The sequence below is a fragment of the Coregonus clupeaformis genome, chromosome 18, assembly GCF_020615455.1.
Source record: "Coregonus clupeaformis isolate EN_2021a chromosome 18, ASM2061545v1, whole genome shotgun sequence".
Taxonomy (NCBI): domain Eukaryota; kingdom Metazoa; phylum Chordata; class Actinopteri; order Salmoniformes; family Salmonidae; genus Coregonus; species Coregonus clupeaformis.
Window position 1 is genome coordinate 48,979,866 of NC_059209.1, and position 13,015 is coordinate 48,992,880.

Here is a 13,015-nt window from a genome sequence, read left to right on the forward strand (position 1 = left end):
TGCCCTCTGAGGTCTTTTAAACGGACTGGCGTATTGTTGAACAAGAGGGGGTGTTCTTTGATTTAAAGCCTGCTGCTGAGAGATAAGATGTATCCGATCAAAATACAAGCGCCAGTGATAATAGTGATATATTGAGGTTTCACATCCCATCATTACAGCAGGGCTGTAGAACTGTTTAAATTAATATGGCCCTGTGGACGATTGAAATACCATGTATTTTAGGCGATAGGCTAGTCAATAGTTAGAGTGTGTGTGTGTGCGTGCGTGTGTGCGTGAGAGAGAGAAAGAGAGAGAGAGAGAGCATTTGTTGCTTACCCCACGAAAAAAATCCCCCTTAAAAGATCAATGGCATCGAATCTACTGGATTGTGTTTGGAGGATACCATAATCGATAACAATATTTTGCACTCTATAATATCTCACATATAAGTGTTTTCACTTTGGGCTTTACGGATATGCAGGGTTGAAATGGTAGGCTATCAACTAGGCTACCCCTATATTTTACAAAAAGCTAAGTAGCCTCTTGTGAAATGTGCACAGTTCAAATAAGTCATGCAGGGAAATAGATCATGGACCACAGTAAACATGTAATGTTATTTTACTGGTTGCTAAATATATTGCAGCAATTCAAATGTAATGTCCTTATCAACTTTTGTAGCCTACCCTATATATAGTTATATTAATAATGTGTTTGAAAGAAGTCTTCAAGATGAATTACCTTTGCGTTTTTAAAAAATCCAGCTAATTGCCCAAATGAATGGCTTTTCTAAATATCAATTTTGACAGGCACTTCTGCAATTGCACAGAATGCACTTTGTCGATGATAAAAGGCCTCGTCCGACAAATTATGACGATTAATGTAAATAGTTAATGAAAAAAAAAATGAAACAACTCCAGATTCTGCTTTGTTTCCTGTGGCGCGCGTGGGTTCTGATCTGGCGCTCTCTGAAGCGTTGGATCTAAACTGTCACACTGTGGGATTGAAAGACTTCGGCAATGTTGTTGTTTTACTTTTGCAATGTAAGAATTCTTGTAGGTGATGAAATCTTAATTTAGCTGACAGCCAATTCCTACTTTCCATTTTACGATGTTTTCACTCTCTACAAAAAAAGACACGGAATAGGCTACATGAAACCAAATATGACTAAGGTAGCTTGTTGTGAAATATGCAACAACTTGAAAGACAGTCAGCTCCGTTGTAGGACAGTCTTTAGTAGCCTAGGTCTACCATATCCTGAGCGTCTTTGTACTACTCCACGTGATCCCCACCCCCAATTCCTGTAATGTTGAGTTAATATGGAGCTACAACGCATCTGAGATAAATATATGGTGTTGCATATTTTTAAAAAATCTGAGATGATCTTTTCTAGGCTACTGCTGGCCTACCAATAGGCTATCGCGTTTTGCTACGCATATATCATAGCCTATTCATGTGTTTGATATATAGGCAGTGGAAAACATTGCCTACCACATATGTAGGACTAACATAATTTAGATTTTTGTCTGTATAGGACCAGTTCCTCGAGAGGTGAATAAGAGCGAGTATTTCACTTCTATCAAACAGGCACAGTGCCACCTAGTGCTAGACATCAGAACAAGGTATGAAGACAGCATCAAGAGTGTATCAGGTGAAGGCCGGAATAATAGACATTAGGTATAGCCTAAGATTATGTTGCTAGTGCTATGTCAAATAATATTTTAAATACATTTGATATCGTGGTATCTACATTTTAAAGGTTGCTCTGTTTTGAGTAAAGTCATAAAGCGATGTACAGTACACAGTCAAGGCCTCCTTTTAGAGAGAGAGAGAGAGAGAGAAATAAATAAAGAAATAGATAGAGAGAAGCAAGCTGGGAGTTTGTGGTGTCATGTTTCCTGCTTCTTTTGAACATGGCACTCCTCCCAAACAAAGATGGCTTTTGTCAGGGGTGAACCCCCAGATGAATTTCAAGCAAAGTCTTGTAATTTTACCTTGCTAAAATGATTCAGATATTATATAATTAACTCATTTGGAAGTGTTTTCACAAAAGCATACTTTTTTTCTGGGAAAAGCCCCCAATTCATTTTATCCACAAGAGGGGTTGCATCACCAAGAGTCTTTCCCACAAACCTAACCCCTAATCCAAAACTAAACTCAAAGCAAATTTGTGCTATGAAACTGGCCAGTAATGCAAGTGTCTGAAATGAAAATTATATACAAAATGTATATTAACTCACTGAAAGGAAGGATGTTCACTCAGTACATGCACTATCATCTAGACAGCATTTTCTCTCCCCCTGAGCCCTCTAGGTATTGTTGCACAGGGCTGAGATGTCAGACGAGTAGTTTCAAAAGGTGGACACCTACAGAGGGGACAAAAGGTTAGGCCAGGTTAGGGGTAAAAAGGTGGGGTATCGTTTTAACATGGCCGTGAGGATTGTAACTCTTGCAGACAGGTGAAAGTACAGGAACAGAGAGAGAGTGAGGCCAGAGAGAAGAATAGTAGGGGTGGACACATTTTCTCACACTAATATTCTGCAGGGAAAGAAAATAGGTCTAAAGCGTGCTGAAGCAGGCCCTCCATCAGACCCTGCCTTCCGCCCAGGGGAGGAGGCTGTGTGCCAGGGCAGGGGTTACGGGCAGAGTGGTGGACAGGACAGGGGGTGCCAGGGGTAGGGGCAGGGGGCATACAGGCTCTGGGGTGCTTGGGGCACATGCCAATGCAGCTGACAGGATGTTATGTGAAGGAGAGGAGCACAGCGCTCAGAGAGAGATAAACAGAGCAAGAGAGCTAGAAAGAGAGAGATGTGAGCGAGTGTGTAAGAGAGGTAAAGTGCAACTGTATACTAGAGGCAGATCTGGAGGACTGCTTGTCAGGGAGTTTGGAGTATGCTTGATGATGAATTCACTACAGACCGAAGGCTGATGGAACAGTGAAGGATCCTGAGATGTTGCTCTCTCTTACAGCATCATCTTATTACTGTGTTTTACCATAGCAAACAGTATACACTCTTATTACTGGGTTTTACCATAGCTCACTGCATGCACTGTAAGTAACCTTTTACTGCAGTGGGCTAGATCAGGGTCACACAGAATGTTTCTTGGTACACTTAAACAAATCTACTTTGAAACAAAAGTATACACCTCACACATGGTTATGGGCTTAAAAAAAGTACATACATTTACATTTTACATTTTTACATTTTAGTCATTTAGCAGACGCTCTTATCCAGAGCGACTTACAGTTAGCGCATACATTATTTTATCGAACCCACAACCCTACCAACTGAGCTACATCCCCTGCCGGCCATTCCCTCCCCTACCCTGGACAACGCTGGGCCAATTGTGCGCCGCCCCATGGGTCTCCCGGTCGCGGCCGGCTACGACAGAGCCTGGATTCGAACCAGGATCTCTAGTGGCACAGCTAGCACTGCGATGCAGTGCCTTAGACCACTGCGCCACTCGGGAGTACACACATGTAACATGTCAGATATAGAGTTGAAATGTGTTCAATTTTGAGTTTGCATCTCAATATTACACTTTATAACATCACAGAAGACTGAAATATAACAAAACCGTTTGACATAGAAACACAGGATTTTCTGTGTTAAAATAATAATGTTGATTAATTATGAAATTATGAAAAATATTAATAATATTCCACCCATGAGGCCACTAGAGAGCAATTTGGTCATTTGACTGCAGTAATTAAAGTGAGCTTGGAGAGCAACTTGGACATTTTGTCTTATAAGAGTGGTTGATTCACAATTAGTTATTCTTAAATCCATGAATTTGGATTTATTTACATTTCCATTTGAGTATTTCAAACATGCCTTATAACTGCTCAAAATAATTGTAACTCTGACCAAACTAAACATTAACAAAAAGCACCATGATTAGTCAAACTAAACTCCCCCTTTCCCCTCAGAGTTCACTGTGATGATGAATCCAGCTCAGAGCTCCTGCTAAAGCCAGCCCATGACAATGGACAGTCCTGAGGCTGGTCACCACTGTCACATTTCTACACATTTCTATAGTGATTTAATAGGCAATTTGTCTCAATATTCTGCTCAATAAGACAAGATAGTCAAAGTAAATGTCCCTCCTCCCCCCCTTAATTCATGGTGTTAACACAGCTCTTCCTCTGTTAGACATATATCACCAAGGGGGGACGCCCAAAGTGACAGTTCCTTCCCTTTTTAGGGTCAGCGTCCTGTGCAGTGGGGAACTGTGCAGCAGTCTCTCTCTGTCCTCAGCTGTTCTGTCAGTCAGCTCGGCCATCTCAGCACACAGGGTCACCAGGGTTAAGCAGCATCTGTCATCCAGAGGAACGCCATTCTGTCGGGGGGAGGAGGGGTGCGGTGGGCAGTGAGGTCCCTGTCTGTTTAAAGGTCCCCACCTCTTCCACACAACAGGAAGGACTCACGAGAATCTCAGGGGCTAGGCTCAACCCAGCTCGAAAGATGAGGAAACACTGACATCATTGCCATCCAACCCAGGCCAAAAATAACTCCCCACCCCTTGAAGACCTGTGGCCCCTGCACAAATCCAGTCCCAGGGGGGTCAAACAAACAAGGCATGATGCAGGGACTGAGCCAGTAGTTAAAGGCTCACCAACCCTGCCTCTTCCTCTTAAACACAGCCTCTCACCCTATATGGACAGACAAGTGGAGGGCATAACGCAGCAACCATGTGATGCAACTTGCAGCAAGCTTTTAGTCTCGCTTTATAGTGTATTAATAATATATGTACAGTATATACACCACCTGTGTAAGGATAACTTGTTTTTTTTAGATATAGTACTGAGATTGGAGATGAGGGGTCAGCCCATAAAATTTGTGCCAGATCTATATATTTTGGAGTGGGTATTCTAAATGGTGGTCATAGCCCCTAACAGGCATCAATCCCTGGTCCATTCCTGTGTTCGCCTGTGCGTGCACTTGGAAGTGAGCTGCCTTAAAGTGTGGTTGACTCTGCCCATGTCCCCTTTTAGAAACAATATTACTTGCCTGTTCTGGTACAGATATGACTTGTTTCCGTGACCATTCTCCACAGACTTCCTGCTCTCCTGCGCAGACTCTGTTGTTGTTGTTGTTGTGGCTGCAGCACTACTGACCTCCAGGAGATGGATGTGGCGGTCTGGAGTCATTCTGGAGTCATTAATACACTAACACTCCCAAGGTGGTGTATGAGTGAACTAGACGCGACTCCAGAGGTGTGTGAGCTAACTTCTTTGAGGGGAGAGAAAATAATAATTTAGGTGATTTAGATTCAGAACAGTGACCATTTCCACAGCTATCTTTGACACATTTTTATTTTCTCCAATTGAAACTAGACCAGGAATGTGATTGTCAATTTACTTGATCAACCATTGGGAATATATTGAAAAAGGTTTAAAAAATAATCATTCTAACCTAAACCATCTCATCCATATGTCCAACATCAGAGCCTTCGCATTTACCACATGGGGGTAAGGAGAGAGAGACTATGAAAGAGGAACAAATATAAATAAGTAAAAAATTGACAATAAACACAACTAGAGATGCCTATATCTCCTACTGATCATCTCTTACCTGAAAATCCTCAGCGACCATAGTGTGGCAGAACAAGATGGTAGCATCAGTTGATTTGCACCTTGTTAGTCAGGCAGTTATCCATCTATTATCTATGTTGTCTGAACACACCCAGGTCATATTCACTACTGCATACCGTAGCAAAAAGTTATTTCTTATTGTTCAGGAAGTTCCTCTCCGTTTCAGTCAATTTTCTTCCGTTTGGTTTCTAGTGATTAAGACCCAGTTCTCTCATGTCAAAATGAATGCCATTTTATAGGCTTTAGAGTCAGATGAATGTTACCCAAGATGTAGAGAGTCAGATGAATGTTACCCAAGATGTAGAATAACGAAAGAGATGAACAGAAACAAACTAGCCTATAACAGAGCATTGTAAAATAAACCATGCAAAAGCAGTCGATTTTGTGTTGAAATTTATTAGGTATTTAGATACGTTGTGTAGACTTTCCGTGGCACAAAGATCTAGACAGAAAAGGCTAAACAAAATGACATTCATTCACTACCATGTCCCCTGAATTTCAACAGATGATCAGAAACATTTAAAAGCATTTTTTTTATTCTTCTAGAAATGTAACAGTATATTTAATAAATCATGATCATACTGTACAGTTTTTCTTGTAAAGACTACCTCCACTCTGTCCTTTCCTCACATCATTGTCTCTATAGTACAGATCGTAAACCATTGTCCTCTGATACACAAGCTCGGTTGCATCATAAGTTATCATAAGCGTTCTATTCAATACAAGCAAGAGGCTGTAGACAGACCTTAAGGCATTGATCATACTCAACACTCTTCTCTTACAGACGGTTTCTTTGACTGCAAATAGTAATTGATGGGAAATCTGGACTTCATCAGTCCCATTATGTCCTTGACTTTTCATGTCCTGTCAGTGACTGACACGGGTACTCATGATATCTCCTCTCAGTTATGGGGTACAGGAGAGTTCAGCCATCTTTGTTGTCTATCTGCTGGTGAGTCAGTATTGCCCCTGGGCAGTGTGTGGTTGAGCTAGGGTGGAACAACGCATGTAAACAAATGATATCACCCAGATCCATTCATTGTCTTTGGGTGAGCACTAAACCCATAACTGAGAAGGTTCTCACAATCCCCCTGTGAGGCTTACACAATATAAAAATATACTATCAAGACTGAGCTCTTCATAAAAAATATTCCACCTGTCTTGGCAGCAAGAGTGTCTGTTTATAAAAAAAAGGCAGAATGGCTGAAGTTGAATGACAAGTTATGATACACATGATTCTTTATTGTCCCACAAGCACACTGACATGCACACACTAACATGAAGGCACTTATGTGCTTAAACACACAGAGCAGCATTCAGGCTTTAGCATGGCACTGTCTGACTGGCTTGCTGCTGGGGAGTCGCGTCTAAATCAGTACAGTCTCACTGCAGGGAATAATCACCACACCACAGCCCATAGAACAAACATACAGTACATTAGTGCCATATGTAAAAGGACCTTGAGAACTTAGTGAGGTTCAGTTAAAAAAAAGAGTTCATAAAGTCATTGCAAACTGATCAAGCCTCTCATCTAACCCCCTCTCTACAATGGATGAATACCCTGCTGATCAATGTCCCAGTAGTAAAGCCTAAAAGACCAACTGGTGCCAGTGTGGAGCCAGAAGGAAAGGCATGGTGGTGCTAGCTAGCTCCCAAAGGCAGACCCCCAGTCTGGGGAAGGGGAGGTAGAGGGGTAGCTGACAGAGTGGAGGTACAGTATGTAATGTGGAAGTATGGGTACAGTAAGGCACAGCGTGGTGCTGAGTGAGTAGGGCTGAGTAGAGAGTGAAGCTGCTCTCTCTGTAAACAGGCCCAGTCAGGAGAGGCCTTGTATGGGCCGGGGTGGTGGCCTGGTGTGGGCCGGGGTGGTGGCCTGGTGTGGGCCGGGGTGGTGCTGGGTGTGGGCCGGGGTGGTGGCCTGGTGTGGGCCGGGGTGGTGCTGGGTGTGTGTCTACCTGCTGCCCCTGCTCAGCAGGATACGACCAGCAGCATAATTCCGTACCAGAGAACCACAGAAATAAGGCAGGCAGACAGGCAGGCTACTGTGGTGGTGGTGTGGTGGGGAGCAGGGTGGGGTGAGCAGTGCGTGACAGAGACTGGAGGGGTGTAGCACCATCTGTGACTGTTTTTCAGTGCGGTTTCTCTCTAGGGACATCCGCTAGGGAGGAGCAGTGTGAGTGAGCGTGTGGAGGATGGGGAGTGTGGGAAAAACAGCGAGAGCGCCAAACACTCCAACAGACACTTCCCTTCACTTGAAGGCGCCTGCACGGATCTGCCCAGTGTGAGCTTGGGCCAGATCAGTCACCGCAAAGGCATTCACACCTGTGAGTGTGTGTGTGTGCGTGCTTGTGTTTACACGTGCGTGTTTGTGCTTGTGTGTACTGTGTGTGTTTGTGTTAATTTGCATTGGAGTGAGAGTGAAATACCTGTGTGGACAAGATTGTTGGCGTTAATAAAATGCAGTGCAGAGGGAGAGATTAGGATAGGCACAGGCGCCAAGGGTGTCAGTAATCTCTTAATGAAGGCCATGGCAGGAAGGGACATGTATATGGAGAAAACACTGACAGGCTCTCTCTCGCCAGCTAATGGAAAACCACAGTGTTATGAACAGCTAGAAGAGGACTGAGGAGAGAAGAGAGAGAGGACATTGTCTTGAAAGGAATGATCTGGAGAAAATATTCATGAATACAAAGGTAAACTAAAAAGGCAACAGGCCACAGAGGAACGATCCTCTTTGACTGGAATAACAAAATACTTAGACCAGCACCTGCCATAATGCAATCATGCCAATTAAATGCTTAAAAAATATTCATCTCTATCAACAACCAAGTAGCCCTCTAAGCATCTATCAAGAGAAGATAGAGGGACTAGTCTTTCAACAACATGGAGGTGGTAGCTGGCTTTACTGAGGACATTGTTGCTTGATATCGTCTTTAGCCCAGGTGATCAAAATTAACTGGAGCCTTATCAGCTAGGATCGTGTCACTTTCTATAAATTATTTATTCTGTGGATAGAATGTCTATGATTGGGTGCCGGTAGGTCAGGGTGCTGGTCTATTGATCGAGTGGAGCAGAGCCCTCATCCTCCACATCCTGAATCAGTAAGGTAAAGGTAGAACACAGGGAGCCCGCTTCACATTCTTCATCACCACCTTCACTCTTCATCGCTGTTCAAAACCCTCCTCCGTCTCATTCAGCATCGGCAGCACTGGTTCCCCGTACATCACCGTGTTTGCGAAGCTGAGGTGGAGGAAATGGGAGTGGAGAATGGGCAGAGAGAGAGGAACAAATCAACAGACATTTATTACATCTCTACAAAGCCCAAACAAGTGGAGGCAGGTTCTGTGAGAGCATGCATCAACAAGTGGAATTCTGCGAGGAGAAAGGGCTGTTTGTTACTGTGAGAGAAACTGGGATGGATGTGGCTGAGAACGTCCATCATTCTGTTCACTGACAAACATTAAGCTCCTTAGTCTGCATTAAGAATATCTCTGAAAAATGTACACGTTTCCCTTTGCAAACTGAAAACTATGTTTTTTCTCTAGGAGAATGTCTCTAAAATGGTTTGTTTCAAGCCCTTGCTTGTCTTGTAGGTAGATAAAGGCATTGTTTCAGGTCCCCACACCCTAAGGCTTTAGAAAGTCAATTAGTGGCTGAATCTGATAGCAGAATACCTTAATGGAACAGTCTAACCACACGCTGGCCCGAAACAGAGGACTAGACATCTGATGAAATGTGCATGAGGATTCTACCTACCACTTCTCCATCCTTTCTTCCCTCCCTCCTTCCCTCCCTCTCTCTTTCTTTTTCAATCACAGCACAGGCTCCTTTTCAACTGCAGAATTCCATTTGTATGTTAATGAGGCAAAGGAAGCCATCTTGAAGGGTTTTTCTCCCCCACCTTCCTTCCCCGGCACCTCCCCTCTCCCTGCCACCACCCCACCCGTGTTAGCACACAAGCAGACAGACAGGCCTGTTAGTGCATCATCTCCAAACCATGGTGTTTCACACTCACACAGCGTAGTCCAACCACAACACTTTTGGTCTAAGACCCTGATACACTATTACTACACAACCTTTGCTTGAGACTCATTCACCTGAAGCACATGCTCAAAAGTCTATACATAACCTAAAAAGCTTTCTCAGAAATTGAGCTGAACCATCAACAGGAGCTGGGGGTGTTTTGTTGTGGAACTGGTAAAGAGTAGAAAACTCTATGCTAGTCGTTATAATGGTATTCCACTCCTACATATGGGTGCTGTCCTCTGGAGGCCTACAGTACTGGCACAGTGTGACCCTGGCGACCCCTCAGCTCTGAGGCCCAGGCCAAGCACTCCTCCATGCAGAGGGCCTCTTATGGCACCCGCCTGTTTACTTACTCCAGGGGAAAATGGGAAACACATGCAGGATTGGCCGAGATGTAGAGGAGGAAGAAGAAACAGCGTTCCAAATGCTCACCGTTGGAGCCAGGCCAGGAATGCTCGAGCCTGGCCCACTTTGGCCAGTCCGCCTCGTATTCCTCTATTTTTTCTCCATGTACGGCCAAAAGCGCTCAGATTTATATTTCAAGTGGGGCCAAGAGCGAGCCAGTGGTAAGGCCTTACTGAGAATGTAATACACAGACATATGACTGTGCCAGAATAAACTGTTTTTTAGTGTTCGTTCTCCATATTCTCTATGGCGTTTTTTGGACTATAGATACAAGGCCAGAAACCAGTGCTGACTGATTTTAGCATGGCTTTGACTGGCTGCCATAGCCTTTTTAAAACCCGCTCTCTCGCCTTGGTTCTGAGAACAGGCTGCACAGATGTCTGCCCTCACATGGGGAGATTGAGTAGGCACTTACACACACTCCAAGGCAGAGAGCTTTTCGCCATGTCAGCAATACACTTAACGATCTGGCAAATGCTTCATATTTCTCTGAGATCTGGTGTTATTGATTAATTAATACAGTCAAGAGTTATCAAAGTTTACGTGAGAAGAACACGCATACATACACACACACAAACCGTGGCCCATAAAACCTTGTTATGCTCTAACACCACCACTGTATATGGAGTGAAAGCAGTGTAGCCATGCAGCAATACAAAGAGAACCCAGTGGGAGAAGACAGACAAGGAATCCATGAGAGTTGGTGGAGGAGGAACCAACATGGCTGCTATCGGTTCAACTCCTCCACCAGTTGCACTTACACACCCTCCCTCAGACCTACACCTGGAGCAGCTACTCGTCTGAAGCCTTCGTGCCTCGCACAGAGCCCTTCCTACGCATCTAGACGTAAAATGATAGAATCAGAAGGCCTGTCAGAGCAGAGTTAGAGATTGGGGGAAGGGAAGGGAGGATCGGGTTCCCACACAAGTTACATATCTAATGTCTACAACTTTTTAATGACTTCTAATGGATGAAAGAATAGTTTTAATTGGTAATATTTATATGATCTAATAAACACTCAAAATGGACCAAGACCATGCCTATTCCAAAATGTAACTGTAAAGGGAGTGGTAGGCTATATTTGATCATCATTATTTCTCATCACAGTTGAGACAGAAAATGTGTTTGAAAATAACACATCTCCCAAGTTTTTCCAGAATAAACAATGTGTGGGAACCCTTGGAGGCGAGTTAATAGGGAAGTGACAGACAGGCTGGAGTAGGGGATAGGGGTAGCAAATGACAGGAATGTTGAATTCCATCACCATATCCCTTTGCGCCAGCAGTGTTTGTACACATGGTCAAATCAAACATTACCACATGGTAAAAAGGGGTATCAGTAGGGTGCAGGTACACAAGAAGACTTATGTTTATAATCAACATTCATTAAAAAGGTCCAATGCAGACATTTTGATCTCAATATCAAATCATTTCTGGTAACAATTATGTACCTTACTGTGATTTTCAATTGAAAAAAAGAAACAAATATAGCTTCTTAGCAAAGAGCAATTTCTCAAGCAAGAATCTTTCTAGGGCTGTCAGAATTGTCTGAGTGGAGATGGGAAAAGTAGCGGTCATTGGCAGATGTTTGGAAGTGTTTGTTATTGGTCTATTAACTAATTTACAGCATGGCAGGCAAAAACTCCATCCCAACAAAACAGGCAAACATTTCTGGCAGTTTTTTCAAACAGCTTTTACAATAAAAGGGCATTATCGTCATTTTCACTGCATTATTCCAACATGGAAAAAATAATCTCTCTCTCTCCTTAGAAATGTCCTTGTTTTCCATGAAAACATACATGAAATGAGTTTGAATAGGAAATATAGCAAAATGAATAGGAAATGTAGTCATTGACAAGGTTAGAAATAATGATTTTTAATAAAAATAATTGTGTCCTTCAAACTTTGCTTTCTTCAAAGAATCCTCCATTTGCAGCAATTACAGCCTTGCAGACAATTGGCATTCTAGTTGTCAATCTGAATTGATTTCACCCCATGCTTCCTGAAGCACCTCCCACAAGTTGGATTGGCTTGATGGGCACTTCTTCATACGGTCAAGCTGCTCCCACAACAGCTCAATAGGGTTGAGATCCGGTGACTGTGCCGGCCACTCCATTATAGACAGAATACCAGCTGACTGCTTCTTCCCTAAATAGTTCTTGCATAGTTTGGAGCTGTGCTTTGGGTCATTGTCCTGTTGTAGGAGGAAAATGGCTCCAATCAAGCGCCGTCCACAGGGTATGGCATGGCGTTGCAAAATGGAGTGATAGCCTTCCTTCTTCAAGATCCCTTTTACCCTGTACAAATCTCCCACTTTACCACCACCAAAGCACCCCCATACCATCACATTGACTCCACCATGCTTGACAGATGGCATCAAGCACTCCTCCAGCACCTCAAATTTCGATTTGTCTGTCCATAACACGTTTTTCCAATCTTCCTCTTTCCAGTGTCTGTGTTTTTTTGCCCATCTTAATATTTTATTTTTATTGGCTAGTCTGAGATATGGCTTTTTCTTTGCAACTCTGCCTAGAAGGTCAGTATCCCGGAGTCGCCTCTTCACTGTTGATGTTGAGACTGGTGTTTTGCGGGTACTATTTAATGAAGCTGCCAGTTGAGGACCTGTGAGGCGCCTGTTTCTCAAACTAGACACTAATGTATTTGTCCTCTTGCTCAGTTGTGCACCGGGGCCTCCCACTCCTCTTTCTATTCTGGTTAGAGCCAGTTTGCGCTGTTCTGTGAAGGGAGTAGTACACAGCATTGTACGAGATCTACAGTTTCTTGGTAATTTCTCGCATGGAATAGCCTTCATTTCTCTGAACAAGAATAGACTGATGAGTTTCAGAAGAAAGTTATTTGTTTCTGGCCATTTTGAGCCTGTAATCGAACCCACAATTGCTGATGCTCCAGATACTCAACTAGTCTCAAGAAGGCCAGTTTTATTGCTTCTTTAATCAGCACAACAGTTTTCAGCTGTGCTAACATAATTGCAAAAGGGTTTTCAAATGATAAT

General features: G+C 43.3%; 1 protein-coding gene across 4 annotated transcripts in view; it reads right to left on the bottom strand.

Annotated features, from left to right (window-relative positions):
- Positions 1-5,948: 5,948 nt before the first annotated feature.
- The window catches only part of LOC121530908 (phosphatidylinositol transfer protein beta isoform), a 44,742-nt gene continuing 37,675 nt past the window's right edge, over positions 5,949-13,015 (bottom strand). Inside the window, exons 11-12 of one of the 4 annotated variants that reach the window (XM_041836275.1) lie at positions 10,785-10,843; positions 5,949-8,812 (exon numbers count right to left, since the gene is read on the bottom strand). In XM_041836275.1, the coding sequence (XP_041692209.1) occupies positions 10,796-10,843 (48 nt within the window). In that variant the 3' untranslated portion in view covers positions 5,949-8,812; positions 10,785-10,795. Of the gene's footprint in view, positions 8,813-10,764; positions 10,844-13,015 lie in introns of all 4 variants that reach the window. The other 3 variants (XM_041836274.1, XM_041836273.1, XM_041836272.1) reach the window with 3 other exon arrangements.